This window comes from Panonychus citri, unplaced genomic scaffold (genome assembly GCF_014898815.1).
Source record: "Panonychus citri isolate SS breed McGregor unplaced genomic scaffold, ASM1489881v1 Contig00028, whole genome shotgun sequence".
Lineage (NCBI taxonomy): Eukaryota > Metazoa > Arthropoda > Arachnida > Trombidiformes > Tetranychidae > Panonychus > Panonychus citri.
In genome coordinates, this window is record NW_026515433.1 from 847,254 (window position 1) to 864,841 (window position 17,588).

General features: G+C 36.1%; 1 protein-coding gene across 1 annotated transcript; it reads right to left on the reverse strand.

The window, feature by feature from the left end:
- Positions 1–2,520: 2,520 nt before the first annotated feature.
- LOC128396941 (autophagy-related protein 2 homolog A-like) lies at positions 2,521–9,150 on the reverse strand. Its single transcript, XM_053357593.1, is given in 10 exon segments — positions 2,521–3,183; positions 3,259–3,394; positions 3,472–3,676; positions 3,761–4,567; positions 4,606–5,843; positions 5,846–6,181; positions 6,184–6,212; positions 6,214–8,623; positions 8,755–8,774; positions 8,949–9,150. Coding segments are annotated over 8 exon segments (5,373 nt in total). The 5' UTR covers positions 8,445–8,623; positions 8,755–8,774; positions 8,949–9,150; the 3' UTR covers positions 2,521–2,792.
- Between the last annotated feature and the right edge of the window lie 8,438 nt (positions 9,151–17,588).

Below are 17,588 nucleotides of genomic sequence, written 5' to 3' on the forward strand. Positions count from 1 at the left end.
ATAATAATCGGTTTAATTAACTATTCCGAGATAACCATAGTTACAATGTAACTTAATTTCTGGAAGAAAATGAAAACTTTGAATCGTTCAACTAATCGATTGGCAACAATTTAGAAACAATTTGATTAAATTTGATTGTTGTTTAACTCGATTAACTTGACTATCTAATTAATTTCTGAATTGAGTAATTATAATTGTTTCTTTTTTGCTGCTTTCATTGTAATAATGATAAAATTAAGCAATAGTTACATTTGAGCAAACATTTCAATCATTATTGACAATTGATTAATTGATTGGAACCAATTAGTTAATCAATTATTTATCAACAATTGAAAAAAAAGTTTAATCAATTAATTAGTGTTGTTTTTGATTTGATCGGTTTTCAGTAGTTAATCTGATTTTGAATGTTGTCAATTTGAAACGATTAAACAATTAACGATAGAAAAGTTTTTATTTTAATTGCTGCCAATTAATTTGATTACAATTATTATAATTAACAATAGTTTAAACATGATATTGTTAAAGACAATCAAAAAATCACCAAATCTTGATTGTGATCAAAGTTCACTATTGTAACTGAATTGATAGTTAATCAAATAAAAAAAAAACTAAATTAACGATCATGAGGAAAGATAATTAAGTTAATTGTGATTAATTAGATTGACAATGTTGATGATAATCAAAAAATATCATAAGGTAACAATAAATAGTAATTAACAAGACTAGTTAACAATTAGAATCAATTTGAGAAAAAGTGAAATTAACTCTCAAATTGAACAGGATTAACTAATTGTGATTAACTATTTCTGTCAATACTTAACCTTAATGTTAATGTAGTTAATTATTATAGCTCAACATTGATCATAATCTTAACAATTAGTTTTAATTTTGGAGAGATTGAATTTTACCCAAATTAATTTTGATTGTAAGTTGATTAACTTTTAATTGCTGTTCGGGTAAATATTTGATTTAAGGTGAAAAATGTAATCAAATAAAATTCAATCAACTTAATTGACTTTTGCCTTTTCCATTGATTAACTTGATTAATTAATCATCTCGTGGGTGGTTTTAATTGTTCAACTTGGAAATATATAATAATAATTGTGGTGATACTTATGACAATTAACCAGAGATGATGATTAACTTTAATTGAAAGCAAAGGTCACTCTGGTTTTTGCTTTGGTTACAATTAATTGTTAATTCAATTTTCTTAATCAACGGACAAGCAATAATTCACAATTAACTGGGAGACAGGAAATTAAATTTAACTTTAATCAAAATTAATTAATTGTTTGCATCCAACAAAAACCTAAAAATGTTTTCAATGGTTTGTTGATGTTGCCTGATTAGTTAATTGTTGTAATCAGTGAATGATGATAAAATATCCTAACAATTAACTAATCAACTATTTATCAAGGATCTTCAATTCATAATGATTACTGATAACATATATTAATAACAATTAACAATTTTCACTGTTTAATTGTTCAATCTGGATCATTGATTGTACTTGATTAGCTTAATTGTAATTATATTAATAGTACTGCTGATGATCAAGATTACAATTCCAGTTAATTAACTAAACATAAAGATTATTATTAATTAATAAAGTATTGGTGTTGATCAAATTAACTTTTTTAATGTTTTTTTAATATATTTGCACCAATTAGTTAAATTGTTAACCATTTAGATGATTAATTAATTACCACTCCAAAATCAATTTAGCATCTAATCAAATATTATTAATTGTTATCAAACTAATTGATTATTGTTAAAATTATCTTATCATTTATTTGACTTTCTAATTGATTATTTTCTGATTGTTGCAAAGTCCTAAGTCACAATTAACAATTTTAATCAATTTTTCAAGTTCAATTTGATCCATTTCAATGATAATTAATTGCTCATTTTAATTACGGACACTGATTGTAATTTAATTTGACCCAACGTTAATTAAATTTAATTACTTTTTGTAGTAAACAATTTATTTCAGATTTTAGATTTCAAGTCATAAAGATAAGATTCAATTAAGATAATCCTTTTTTATGATTAAGCTAATTTGCTTCTTAATCAAAATTAACTGCAAACAATTAAGAAGACATTAATTTCTAAAGAGTTATTAAATTATTTGCTAATTGTAATAAAAAATAACCATAAAATTAACTGATTGTAAATTAAATCCAAAGATTAGAAATCAAAGTTTTCCTTTTACAATTAAACCCAAATGATTAGTTTAATTATTCAAAGTGTAATCAGTTTGATCAACCAATAAAATTTACTTTTCTAATTTCAAATAATTAATAAATCGAGATGATGATTAACGATAATTTGACGAAATTTAAACAGCTCAAAGTGACCTGAGCCAATCGATCTGATCGAGTTCGTTTCCTCGGCTCCAATCAATAAGATCGAAGTTCAATTATCAATATGTTGATGAAATGTTATGATCGATATTTTTTTCGAAGTCTAATTTATAAATTGTCCGTTCGAATTGTTGACAATCAAAGAAACAATTTTGGATTTTGATGAATGAAAATTATTTACGATGTTTATTGTTAGTTATTAAAATATCAAAAACTTTTGATTTCATTTACGATTATTTTAGTCAATATAAAGTGACAATTAATTGTCGATTTATTTTTTTACAACTTTGATTTTTAGTCAAATTTTTTCCAATTTTTTGTTCCTTTTTTTTGGCGATGATGAGTTTTCATTGATTGGGTGAGTTAATTGTTGAGAATGTGAAATATTATTTCATCTTTACCATTAAACTAGTTGAGAAATTATCATGATTATAATTGTTGATTGTTGATTCGTGTCTTCCATTTGTATTGATCATCTTGTCTCGCTTCGGGAGTTAATTGATTTCTCATTCCAACAATTACATTCGATGTTGCCTCAGTTGCTTTGATTATCGGATGCAAAATGTTTGAAGGTAAAGTGCCGATGAAAACGCCAACGGTTTCGGTCACTCCATAGGATTGAGCACCAACATTTGCGACATTACGATAAGTCTCATTGAGTCCTTCCCTCATCACGGTGTAAGCGGAAGCGACCCCTTCCCGAAGATCTCGAGGTTGAGATGTTGGCACTGATCCTCGAATGTTGTGTTGTGGAGATCGATTGTGAGTCAGTACAACATCGTGAGCGAATTGAGCAGTTCCTTGGATCACATGAACAAGTCTAAGAGAAAAACAGATTACATCAAATTAGATTAATTTGTTCATTTTCTTCAATCAATCAAATCGATTCCATTACCTGTTGGCAAGATCGAGCATCGCAGTTGCTGTTGATGATGAGAACGAAGTTGCACCTCGTTGAATACCACGGAAAATGCGTCTATCACGTCGATATTGATCAACGGGAATCCAAAACAGATCAATTACTCCTTGGACTTGATTATTGATACAAAGAAAAGAAAAAAGCAAAGATTAATTTTCACTCAATTGATTCCATGTGATCGATTCTTACATAATTGTCTAACGCTGTTCAATGGTCCAATTGATCCAATTATTCGTGGAATTTGATTCCTTTTAATGTCCTCAAACCATTCGGTCAAAGCGAATTGAACAACTCGATCAACACCAAGGATTCCACGTTTTTGGTGAAGTTTTTTCAGGTGAAGTTCAGAATGATTCAAATGTCCAAGACCCATGAGAAGACCTTGAATCGTCCCCTGGATTAGGATGAATAAAACAGATTAGATTACATTCAATTTTGCTAATTTCTAATTTCTAACTACTGATAACTAATCACTCACTTGATCAAAGTCGATTCTTTTCCCATGATAATCGAGACGAATTAAAACAGTTGATGTGAATTCGAAAGACTTTACAAATAGAGATGAGGGTTTCGAGTCAAGTGGATCTTCAGAGTTTAGTCCGTTCATTTCATTGTCGTTCGTTTGAACATTAGTGTCAACATTAAAGTCTCTTTCGCTTATTGGAAAAACAGGCGACGGAGTATTGGAGCCAGAAGACGTCGGAGTGATCGGGACAGTTTGAGAATCCAACAGATTTTTAAGAGATGAGAAGTACTCAAATAGGAACATTATTGTATCTTGGTCAATGTTCACTCGAAGTGGTTTCAATGTGACTCTCAGATCACATTCTTCGTGAGAATCTACTGGATTACGGAATGTTTTAGCTCTAATGGAGATCATGCTCGACTCATTTCGACGAGGAATATCTTCCGAAATGTACTCATAGAGCATCTTGTTTATATTGGACACAGACAAACAGTCACGAATCTCGACCTTCTTCACATTCAATGACCATCTCCATGAAACATTACATGAATCGTTGAATTTGTCGAAAAGAAGTCGAACTTTGGTCAATTGCAACTGGACACAAACATCGTCTTTCCTCAATCGACCGCCGTTTGTTTTTCTACAATGAGAAAAACCCACCACAGGTCGAGATGAAGTCGCTTCCATCAAATCCGATCCCTTTTCTAAATTTATACTCTCCCAAACTTGGATTGGATCTTCGTTCTCAGGATCATTGACGAATCTCACTTTGTTCTCACTTCGATTTCGAGCATCATAATCGACATTTACTCTCTTTTTCTTCTTTTCCTTTTCTTTTCCTTCTCTTTCTCGTCCACCGGATTTTCATCTTCCCCTCCGTCGTTTCCTCCTTGGTCATCTTCAAAGTCTCGACCACCAAACACACTGATACACAAGGTCATTTCCTCGAGGAAATATCGAGCGACCAAAGATTTCAAAAGTTCTGAGGGTTCTTTTTGTTTGCCTGGGGTGAAAAATCCTTCCATGATTGTGATTGGTTCATGATTCAAGATTCTAACGATCGGATCATCGGTCGCTTTGATTCCAGCGCCGATATCGTCGTCACCTAATAACCAGAAACCAGAATCTGTCATTTCTCCTTTTTTCAGTCCAGTTGCCGAACTTGTACTTGGTCCAGGATTTTCAATCGTTGCCATGATTCGTTCTTTTTGTTTGTTCCAACCTTTTTCGACTTTTTCTCTGTCGATTTCTTTTTCTTTGTCCTTTTCCTTTTCCTTTTCTTCTTTTGTTCGTCCTTTTCTCTTCTTATTTCCTTCTTTCTTTTTATTTCTCTCTCCTTTTTCTGTCTTTTCTCCTTCTTTCCCTGGACAATTCAGAGACAATCTTTTAGCTTCTTTCGAAATGACTTCTTTCATCAATTCGCAATTCGATCCTTTTCTCATTCCAATGGCTTTCGAGTAACTTGGAGGATCATCTTCACCTTTCGTCTCATTTGTTTGATTAATTAAATTGTTGATCAATTGACAAAGTGCTGCCAATGAATCGGAACAACTTCTCACATTTATCATGTTGTTCATCGCTTTGAACACAATCCTATTCGCCTCACACAATTTAAGGCTCATGTCGATCAATCCAGAGTCGATTATGCAAACGTAATTACTTAGGCACTGAGATGATAAACTATTTTTCTTAAAGTAAAAAGCAGCTTCTTCAATGATGAATCTCAGCAAAGTGTCACTTGTATCTTCAACCACCATCGCCGTCACTGTGATCCCGTCGAAAGTGATTAAAACTGGTCGAGGTGGAGCAGGGACATTGTCACTTCCATAGGCGATCGCTCCGTTCACTATACTTGTGTGAAGTTCAGTCTGAATCTTGGGTGGAGTGTAACCGAGAACCTCCTCATTGGTGACATTCACCAAGTTCCAGAAATCGACGAAAATCTCTGGCCAAGTTTTGAACAAAATCGCTTCCGACAATTTGATGGCAACGGTTATTGACTTGGACACTGGCACATTTTTCTTGTCGATCTCGAATGTCAAGTCCAGTGAACTCGCTTTCTGACAAAGGTGATTGCTGTCAATCACTTTCTCCCATTGTAGGACCAACAAACACCCAGTCCATGGATCGAGATCACATTGCAAGTGTCATCTTCTAGACCAAAGGTCAACCCGATGAAAACATTACAACTGTTTATCAAATGGTCACCAATGGTCACTCTAAGAGTATCACAGCGAAGTAAACAAGTGACTAAATTGTGAAGGTGTTGATTGGACGAAGAGCCACCGATCGAGTGGAATGAAGACTCGGATTCGATTGAGTCGCTCATTCCAGTTCCACAAGGAAAGTATTTGGTGCTTGGTGGACATTCTCGTCCTCCAGATCGGATCGAGATGTCGCTGTTTGGAGTCCAAAGAGCGAGATCATTTCCAGTGCATTATAAAGCAGATCGATTTGCTCTTTACTCAAAGTACATGGTCACATTGTCGGCGGACAATTCCACCTGCAGTTGGGTGAACGATTTACATGTTTCGAAATAACCTCGTGAATTGTTCAGATTATTGGGAACAAAGGTCTTGGCATCTGCTTTTTTCTCACTTCGAACAATCTTTGTCTTCACTTGAAACGGAGTTTCGGGTGTCGCTTGTGCTTTTGTACATATAAAAATAGACTCGGTCATGTTGGCCGCTTCGAGAAGATCTTGGACATTTCGCGACTCGACAAATCTCGAGGTATCGGCACCTTTTTTGATACTAAAACGAATCGCTTCCGACCCTTCGCTACTCATTCGGCCGATCTCTTTACTTCCCGATAATTTATCACCAATGGAAACAACCAACCTACTAAGTGTCACATCGGTACTTGTTTCATTTATCATCACTTCCAAATCATTTCCATCCAGTTCAATCCAAAATGGACGCAACTCTGATTCTCTTGGTCTTTCGTCTCGTAAATCAGCAACAGGAATCAACAATTTACTTCGAATCTCTGGACACACAATTCCAATCGACAATCGATCCGATGATCCTGATCCATCGGAAATCCAAGGCAAATATCTCTCGATCCTTTCCAAAAGCGTTGGATCAACAATCAAATTGGTTAAATGTTTCGTACCAATTTCAATCTTTTCATTTGTTATTATACAAGAGAAACTAAGATCTTGATTGTGATCTTGACCATTTGAAGATTTGATGGGCAGTCCAAATTGTTGATGGACATTTTCTGGTCCACTACTGACCAGTGTCCGGGGTTCTGTCCAAATTAGTGGACACAAACCTCTTTGGTTCCGTTCACCGATCCAAATGTCACCAGAATTTATCTTCCAACCAGAAGAATCAAGATTAATATGAATTGGAACAGTGATTAACCTTAAATGGTAACAAGTAATCATTTCATCGAGGGAACAGTTAATTTCATGCAAACTCATCACTTTCGGATTAATTTCTTTACATTCGCCCGAGTAGTTTGATCCAACCAAACAAACGGCGATTCCTGGTAATTTGATTGCACAATTAAAACTCTTTGTGTCTTTTGTCTCACAATTTCGACGACTATTCGAATAGTCTATTGGCATGAAAGCTGTGGTCTGACACGACTCGAAAGTTTCCCCACCACTTGTCCAGGCACTACAAGATTCGCCTGCGAATCCACCCAACAGGTTGTTCCGAGACGAACCCAAATGGAATCGAGCAGAATCCATTCGTAATTGTTGTTCTATTCGAGCATAGTCCAGGGCGGTCATCGCCTTCTCTCCTTGTCTATGGAAACTTTCATATTCTTGACCAGATTCTTTGGGACTCGCGATGTTGATAAGCTCATTTATTTGATTCTTTTTTAAAATTCCCGTTAAAATGGAAGCCAAATGCACTTGGATGGCGCACGCAGAGTCTTTTACATTCACTTCCATCACATGAGTATCTTTAAGTGTACATATCGTGTCTCCATCCAATAAGATTTCGATATCGGTAATGTCCAGTTTCTTTCGAATCCTTTTCGGAGCCATGTTGACATTTTCTTTCTCTTTCTCATCGTCTTCCTCCTCTTCTTTAACATTCTCTCGACACCTTAAATGAGCCACTCGAATCTCCAAATCACAATAGTCGTCACTTCCTTTGTTCATCTTAATGGTCGATGCATTTCGTGGTTGTTTCCTTTTACTTCGCAGGATAAAACGAGTATCAATGGCAATCAGTTCCACTCGACGGAGAACTGAGTCTATCAACTGAGCGAATATTTCCAGTCCCTCGAATTTATCTTCTTCTTGATTAGTTTGCACAATTTCCTCAGCCAATTGCATCGAACTGCTCATGATAGACCGAGTTAAATAATCGGACTCCATTTGGTTCCTTCCGTCAAGTTCATGGTCAAGTTGACAGATCACTGTTGCTCCTTTGATTTGAAGTGAACACGATTCAGTCAACAGAGATGACCAAGGAACATAAACTGATATCTCTTCAATGAAACAACCGTCGACAAATTTAACAGGTAAAAATGATAATTCTTCATTCAATGAGTCAACATCTAAATCGATCTCATTGATACATCCTTTTCCATCAATCAAATCAATAGATAGTTGATCGAGAGTTAATTTCTCTCTTAAAAAGTGTCCCAAGTATCTATCAAAAAGATACCAGATTGTCCGTTTTTTCATTTTCTCAGGGAAAATGTTTAAAAAAGCCCGAAGAGTGGCTTCCATTTTGATGGTTGATTGTTGGCAATTAATTAATCACCAATCACTTTGTCCTTCGTTTATCACAAATTAACTTAAAACACAAAACACAAAACAGATGATAAAATTAACTTATAGTTTATAGTCTTTTTGTTGCAATCTAAATCAGTCCATTTGAATCACTGGAAATCCATTAGATTGAAAAACTAATTTGGAGAAAATAAAAAAAACAAAAAACAACAAAATTACTAAAAAATGGCTTAGGCTTAATGAATATTTTTCTTCATCTCCACCAAAAGAATCAATTGTTTTCTATTTATTTCTACATTTAACTTACCTAATTACATAGGTCATACTCTGGATATTAATAGAATTTAAAAATCAATGCAAATAACAGATAATTAAAAAAAGAAATTAATTTACACTCATTTGATAAGAAAAACCTTGATAATTGATCAAAAAATGAACAACAAACTGATGATCAGATGTTGTTATTGTTTACATTTTTATCTCAAGTTGTCAAGTGATTACCTTTCAACAGAAACTCATCGTTGATTGTAACTAACCAATTCCATCCTTAGAGTTGATAAATTCACAGTTGATCAAACAATTCGTTTTATTAACAACACAGACAATTAATTAATTTGGCCTTTTAATTGGAAAAACAATTGACCAAAGATTAAAACACAAAGAGATTCAAATGAAAACATAAACAAAGATTTTTTTCTTTGTTTACGTTTTTCGTCGCCACCTGTTGGTCTTTCCTACAACTAATTCGATTCTTTTCTCAACAAGCTACAACTCAAACGGCTCCCCTCAATCACAATCGAGCATCACTAATGGTAACGTGTAGCCATATGATGGCTAGAAATGATAATTGTTTTGTCAAAAGACTTGCTGGTGATCAGGAATGATCAGGTTGACGAGTGAACGTCTTGCTCTTTGCGTTTCGCTAGAGCTTGTTGTTTGGTGGAGAGTTTGAGTGAGTTGTGAACACGTAGCCAGTTTTCTGAGCTATTTAAGCAATTTTGCATTCTGATTGGTGGCGTTGGTGTTCTGATTGAGCATAGTTTTAGCTGATCAGCAGTCCAGTTCTTTCACTATTGATAACAAGATTCTTTCTGAATTCATATGACTGGTTGTAACTTCATTGTTCAGTATTTCATCCAGTTTTTCGTCAAGCTGAGCCCCTGTGCGCTTCCTGATGTACCATCGAGTTATTAGGTTCATCAGCCAGTACGGCACCTTCTTGATATCATTTCTTTCGTGTATCCATTTGAGGTATCGATTAGCTTGTGAATTAAATTCTTCCAATTCATAATTTGTTATTAAGTGATGTAGTGCATGTTTTAATCCAAATTTACTGACCATTGGCTTAATTTGGATCGAATCGATCCGCACTTCACACCAGTTTTTACTTGTCCAGTATATGACTCTTTTCCTGAGTTTAATATTTTTCATATGTGTAAGGTTATTTAACCTTAGAATAACCTTTGGGTTTCACTTTGTAAATATACTTTATTTTTCTTATGTGGTTGGGATGAGATCCCTGAGCCTACTACTTAAAATACATTTTTCTCATTATTATCATCATCATTATCTTCATCCTCATCATCTTCGTCATCCTCTTCTTCATCCCAAATTAGCATCCTCATCCTAATTTTAGATGTTGACAATATTTGGTTGCCAACACTTCCCCGACGTTAGGGTGACCAGTCCACTGGTCAAATCCAAGTTGTTCGATGTCTTCTTTGGACGTGGACCTTGTACCGTCTTACCGTCATGATTTGATTACATTCCTTATCTGGGCATTGAACTAGTAACGTGCGAAATTTATTCATTGAAACAGGGCCGGTATGTCGCAGATGGCTGCGGTCGAAGGGTAAGCCACATCTTGCGGGGCACTCGAAGTTATTTCGACTCTGGTAATCTGCAAGGCAAGAGCTACAAAACATAACTTTACAACTAGTATTTTGCTTATGTACACATGGGTTTTCAGCTAAGTTTTGACAAATGATGCACTCATAATCTCTGATTACATTGGTGTCTAAAAATAGGTAGGAGGTTAGCTTAAAAGGGTTTACAATGGGTTCAGGTATAAGGTAAGATGGGATTTGAGGTTCAGGTTGAATTATCTGGATCTCGTCATCATAATATTGAGAGGAGATTAGAGCTTCAAGTGGATCGCCGATGATCTGGACTGGTACCCACTCTTCGTAATTCATTATGGAAATTCTAGATGTATAAAGAGAATAAGAAAGACAAAAGTCCTAATGATAAAATCAATAAGTATTACTAAAATTAGTATAATGTACTAATAGCCATAGGATTAGGTACATATGGAGGTGGATTATTATTATTGTTATTAGGAACTAATGCTACTGAGACAACTGGTCGTCCAATCATGTGACACAGCATCGAAAATAATTTGAAAATTAACAAAATGACGACACAAAAGGCTATAACACCAATTAGTAAATTGCTTAATTCGTCTTTGAGTTTTTCAAGCCAAGTTTTTTCTTGTTTCACAGCAAGTGTTTGTGAGTCAGTAAGTTTTTCTAAAAGCCTGATTGTTGTTGTGTTGAGGGTTATTAATTTGACAGGATCGGCCATTATTCGCCAATTGATTTGGTTGGACCATCCATCTATCACCTTTGAACTAGTGATAATGTAGTTTTCAGCGCTGTAATTGTAATCGCCAATTGAGAAAGACATATCTTTAGACAATTTCAGGACAGCATTTGGACAATCCCGAACATGATTGAATAGACTGAGGTTATACCCATAACAGTAAACATATAGATTTTCATCTATTATCTTAACTTGCGGCTTAGACAATTTATAGTTATTCAAAGATGTCTCGAAACAATTAGTTAATTGCCAGGTCTGTGGCTTTGGTTGTTTACAGAATGTCCCACTCACGAACATGATTAGTTTCGCTTTGAGTTCTTCTTCCGTTGCCTCACAAATCTCTTTGGACTTTGTATTGGATATTAAATATTTTGGACCGGTATATTCAAAGGTACAAGTTTCGTTTCCGACTTCTTTGAGTAGTTTGAAAGGGTCGGCCTCATGAATTACCAAATTATCTTCAATTTGCGGGACTATGAATCTCAACTTGAGGACGTAGGTATCATTTTCTTTAGAGAGTTCCGTGGTGGTCTCGGTCATAGGCTCCAGAGGACATGAGGAGTTACAAGGAAGTTTTAATCGAAATCGTTCGATGAATTCCTTGGTGAGTTTATTATCCTGTTTAAGTTGAATAATGGTTTCTTTGATTTTCTGAGTGTTATAAACTGTGTCTGCGGAATGGAAAGATGTTAATGGAAGCATCTGTTCCAACTGCATAATGTCAGTTTTCAACTTCTGGGCCTCATCAGCTAAAGTTTCTAAAGCGGTTTGATGTTGTCTTATCGCTGTCGCAGTTAATCTATTGAACTCTTGTAATCGCTCGACATCGGTGTTTGATTGCGCAACAGACGCATCCCCAAAGTAATAAAATACTTGATTTACCCCGGCCACGAGAGCAGATGAAACCAAAATGGCTGTAGTAATGGCTAATGGCTCTCTTCGCGCTCTCCTGGTTTGGGTGGTTCCCGGCCCGAAGTATGGATCTAGATTGTTAGTTACATACTTGTAACAATATTCCAGTGCTAATTCCAAGAAATCTCCCTTTTCAGGTTCTTTTTTTAGTGATTGACATAAGGTTTGTATAGGCTTTAAACATGTTGTATTTTGGTACTCCTTTTCTAGTCTTTTACACCCCCAGTAGGTGGCCGACGGATATGGGTGTACCGCACATGGTTGAAAGCCATTGTTGACTACGTAGAACTTTCTTGATTCATCAGACATTGGTTTACAAGGGTTTTGAATGGATATAGTATAATTAACGTAAGCATTCCCTTTTAGAAATTTCCTATCAACTTTTCCCCAGATGATATCTGGTCCATATTCTTGACAGATGGAAAGACCAAAGGATAGAATAATTATCATTATTATGAGTGAAACGTTACTTGTCTCTCTTCGTCGATTCCTGAGGTGTTTCTCCTCCACTTCTGGCTGTTTTTCACGTCGGTGGTAGAGTTTTATTTGAGATGCATGAACTCTGAACTCGTCCGTTGAATTTTCTCGTTTCACTATGTAAGTGGTGTTACCCATTTTCTTGATGATTTGAAATGGTCCCTCGTATTTTGGGCCAAGTTTTCCTTCTCTGAGGTTTATTTCGCGTAGAACCAATTGACCAACTTCGTAGGTTCTAATCTTATTCTTTTTATCATGATATTCAGCTTGTTTCTCTTGCGAGGTTGCAGAATGGATTTGTGTTTGTTCTTTAATGAATTTCCATTCGTGATTCATAAAATTGATGTATTCTCCAAGAGTTGTCTTTTTTACTTCGGGATTAGTTTGTAAGTCAACGGGAAGCGTTGGTTCTCTCCCATATAAGAGAAAGAATGGTGACTGTTGATTGCTTCGGTTGACGCAGGAATTGTAAGCAAAATTAATTAAAGGCAAAACTTGTGTCCATTTTGTTTGATTCTGCTCTTGGCAATAATGCATGAGCATTGAACAGATCGTACGGTTCACTCGCTCGGTTAATCCATTGGTTTGTGGATGATAAGCTGTAGACAACTGCCATTTTGTGTTCATGAAGTTACCCACTTCTTGAACTGTTTCAGCTATAAAATTTCGTCCTTGGTCACTCAAGATGGACTTTGGACAACCGTGTCGACATAATATATTCTCAATTAGAAACTTTGCGGTACTCTTTGCGTCTTTCTTCGCGAGGGCTTTCATTTCCACCCATTTAGTGAAGTACTCGGTGGCCACAATTATGTACTCCTTACCCGATGAACGAGGAAGAGGACCAAGTATGTCGATCCCAATTTTTTCAAAGGGGGCTGAGACAACGATCGAATTTAGTGGAGCAGTTGAATTTCCTGCTCCAATCTTATTAAATTGACACGATTGGCAATTTTGGATGTAAGTGGTAATTTCCTTGTTCATCCTTGGCCAATAGTATTTTGCTCTGATTTTTTCATAAGTTTGGAATAAACCACAATGTCCTGATAGAGGTTCGTCATGGTAAGCTTTCAGTATTTCTAATACCATTGACTTCGGAAGAACAATGACCCATTGTTGACTATTTTTATGATTGATTTTTCTCTGTAAAAGACCATTTTTAATTCGGTGTTGACTTTTTGTCCGATCAGTAATTTTCGATGGCTTCTCGTCACTTAATTGTTGCATTTTCGCTTGTATAAAAGGATCATTCCTTTGTTCATTTAGTAATCGACTCTGTTTCTGATCTTCTTCAGTGATTAATAAAGTGAACAAATCATCACCTTGTTCACAATCATCATAACCAACGGAGTTGAATTCAGGATCGTTGGTTGGATATCTGCTGAGACAATCGGCGTCAGCATGAATTTTACCGGACTTGTAGGTGATGTTGAACTCGAAAGATTGTAAGGTTAGGGCATACCGCATTAGTCGAGGTGGAAGTTTAGTTTTCGATCGTAAAAAGCAGAGGGCGCAATGGTCGGTGACCACTTCGAATTTAATTCCTTCCAGGTAATGTCGAAACTTCTCCACCGCATATATTATGGCAAGGCATTCTTTATCGGACACTGGGTAATTTAATTCAGCCCCTCGAATCTGTCTGCTAGCAAAAGCAACAGGTTTCCAGTTCTTTTCATGTTTCTGCAAGATGATCGCTCCCAGCCCAACGTCAGATGCATCAGTTCGCAACTGAGTTTCCAGGGTATGGTCGAAATGTGCCAGAACGGGAGCGCTGCTTACCTTTCGCTTTAAACATTCGAATGCCTCAATTTGATCATTCTTCCATTGAAATGGAACATCTTTTCTCGTCAATTGAGTTAAAGGTGATGCTAGCTTAGCAAAATCTCGAATAAACTTTCGGTAGTAAGAGCACAAAGCGACGAAAGCCCTAATGTCTTTGAGTGTGTTTGGAGTTGGGAAATTTACCACAGCTCGAATCTTTTCAGGATCTGGTTCTTGTCCTTCATTAGAGATAATATGACCAAGATAAAGGATTCTGGTTCTTAAGAAATGACATTTATCTGGCTTCAGGGTTAATCCTGCGATTCTCAGCCTCTCGAAAACTGATTGTAATCTGACCAAATGTTCTTCGTACGTTTTGCTGAATATGATAATATCATCGATGTAAACCAGGCATGAGTTATATTTCAGCCCGGCCAAACAGACATCCATTAATCGTTGGAAAGTAGCGGGGGCGTTGCATAAACCGAAGGCCATCGTTACGTACTCGTACATTCCAAAGGTAGTAACGAAGGCAGTTTTTTGGCGGTCCGCGGGGTTCAATTCAACCTGATGGTAACCACTTCTTAGATCTAGTAAGCTAAAGTAATTCGAACCTTGAAGAGCATCGAGTGATGTGTTAATATTTGGTAATGGATACGAATCCTTACATGTTAAAGCATTTAATTTGCGGTAATCTACACACATCCTCCAGTCTCCAGTCTTCTTACTCACTAGTACCACAGGTGAGCACCAGGGGGAGAAAGAATCAATTATTATTCCATCCCTAAGTAATTGATTAACTGTTTCTTTGGTAATTTTTCTTTTCTGCTCACTTTGTTGATAAGGTGATTGAGCAATGGGCGGATGATCACCAGTGTTGATTGAGTGAACAAATAAGTTCGTTTTCCCAAGTTCCTCAGCTCTAACCGCAAAAACATCGCGATATTCATTAGCCAGGTCTTTCAACTGTGTTAGTATATTACCTGGTGTTGCATCGTTGACATCGAGGATTAAACCTTCCTCCGATGAGTCATGATTCACTAGGTTACTGGTATTAAGTGGAGTTGATGATTCACTTGTTGAATTACCACTAGATGGCGTGAGAGAGAGTTGTCTGGATGAGTTCATTGATTCTTCACCAGATGGCGTGAGAGAGAGTTGTCTGGATGAGTTCATTGATTCATCACTAGGTGGAGTGAGTGTTGTTTCTCTATCATCAGATGATGTCACAGTATCAGGTTCGGTATCTGTAGAACTCTCATCAGATGTAATCAAGTCCACTTGTGGGTGGTCCCCGATCTGAATAGTTTTGTTTGCACAATCTATCTTTACCATTGCTTTGCTCAGTACATCTTGTCCAATCAAAGCATCCAATTTTCGTGGCAACGTTTTGCAAACTTGGAAATCAGCGATAAACTTTACCACTTTCCTTCCATCACTGATTTGAATTTCCGCTTTTGTTTTACCCATAATTGGTAGTGGTTCACCATTAGCAGCATAAGGAAGGGGCCCACCCAGTTTACTCAACTTGAGTCCCAATTGGCGGGTTACCTGATCCGATAACAACGAAATTTCGGACCCGGTATCGATCATTGCATTAACCTTCGCTTGATTAATGTTAATTGATTGATGAATCAAATTTTTCTTCATGAAGTAACAAATAGCATTATTTTCCAAGGGATAATCGTAATCGTCTGTATCGACCTCACTCTCTTCCGATGATTCTTGTGTTATCATCTTTACCGCTTTCTTTGGTCTTCCAGGAGATCGCTTTCTGGTGTTACCTTGATTCTTCTTTCTTTCATCATCCTTTCGCTTCTCCGGGCTTCTGCTTCTTCCACGCCGTGGAAGATTAGTTGAAGTGGATGGTTTGTCTCTCCAATTATCGGGTTCTCTAGATCTTTCTCTAAAGGCTCGTTCACGATCAGCAAATTGCTTGTTAGTGTATTGGGGGCGTTGTTGATTAGATTGTTGATTATTATATGCATTTGTTGATTCAGAAGGTTGATTATATCTTGTTTGGTAACTTGGGGTATTATCAGATGCTTGACGGTTTTTATAGCGACAAACTGCCTCGGTGTGACCGAATCTTTTGCAGAAACTACAGATGATTACTTTAGTAGCTAAATTATCGACCTTTAGATTCAATTGCTTCATTGTTTCCTGTAAGTTTGAAATGGTCTCATTCATGTTGGGATTAATTGTTTCCCTTTGCATCATGAATGAGCTGTTACAGGAAAGCATCGCTCGTTCAGCTAACCTTGCTGATTCAACCAAATGTTGGAGTGATTGTGGATTTTGTAATGCTATCCCGTATTTAATTTGTGGAAGCAATTTCTCTTTAACAAGACTCAGGATAAATATTTCCGGAGTATTTTCATCGATGCGTAGACAAAGTTCTTGAATTTCATAAATGAAAGAAGTTGTTGATTGTCCTGGTTGTTGAGAAGCATTGTGTAATTGTTGTGATAAGTAAGAACGGAAATCAGAGGGACAAAGATCCCTTATCATTGATTCTTTCAACCCAATATAGTTAACTGGTCGTTTAGCTTCAGGTGTATATTTACCAGTAATGAAATTGTACCATCTTCGCGCTGTATTTTGTAAATAAGTTGGTACTATTGTGAACATGTTATCTGCAGTCCAACCATAATTGCGACCTACCGTTTCGAAGTTTTCGAACCATTCGATAACGTTATCATTGATTTCACCACTAAAGTGTGGGATGTGAGTCGGTAAGTTAGGTAAGGTTACATTGTTTACTCTTTGTGGTAATGAAGATTGAGGTTCATTAGGTTGAACCTGTTCAACATATTGATAGTAATTAGGAGATGGATCAGACATTATTAGAGAGGTTGATGAGTTGACACGTATAACTTATAAAGAGAGAATAAAAGAAAGACAAAAGCAATAATAGCGGGTGATAAACAGATTAATAAAAGGATTAAATTGTTTCTTAGTTCATCACCGAAAAGGTATTCGTCAGTTGCTTCAGGGGTGTACACGTAACACACTCGTTGTGATGATTGGTCAGAAGACATGAAGATTAATTAACGAAGTAAGGTGGCCAATAAAGCCCAACAAATGATTTAATACCAGTCTCACTACGAGCGGTAATTAACTTTTGATGATAAGAGAAGGTAACAGTTACAGGGCGTTGATAACGAGACCAGTAGATATCAGATGGATGTACTTTTACACTTATAAGATCAAACTTAATTTCACAATTTGTCATGAATGAGCACAAGATTTCAGATCACAAACTTAAAGTTAACTTACTAATTAGATTAAAGCTTCCCATTAGCAGTCAGTTCAAGTTGCTTACTGATTGTATTTGGTTTGAGACAATTTGTATTTATACACTTAAATGATCATCAACTCCAACTAACA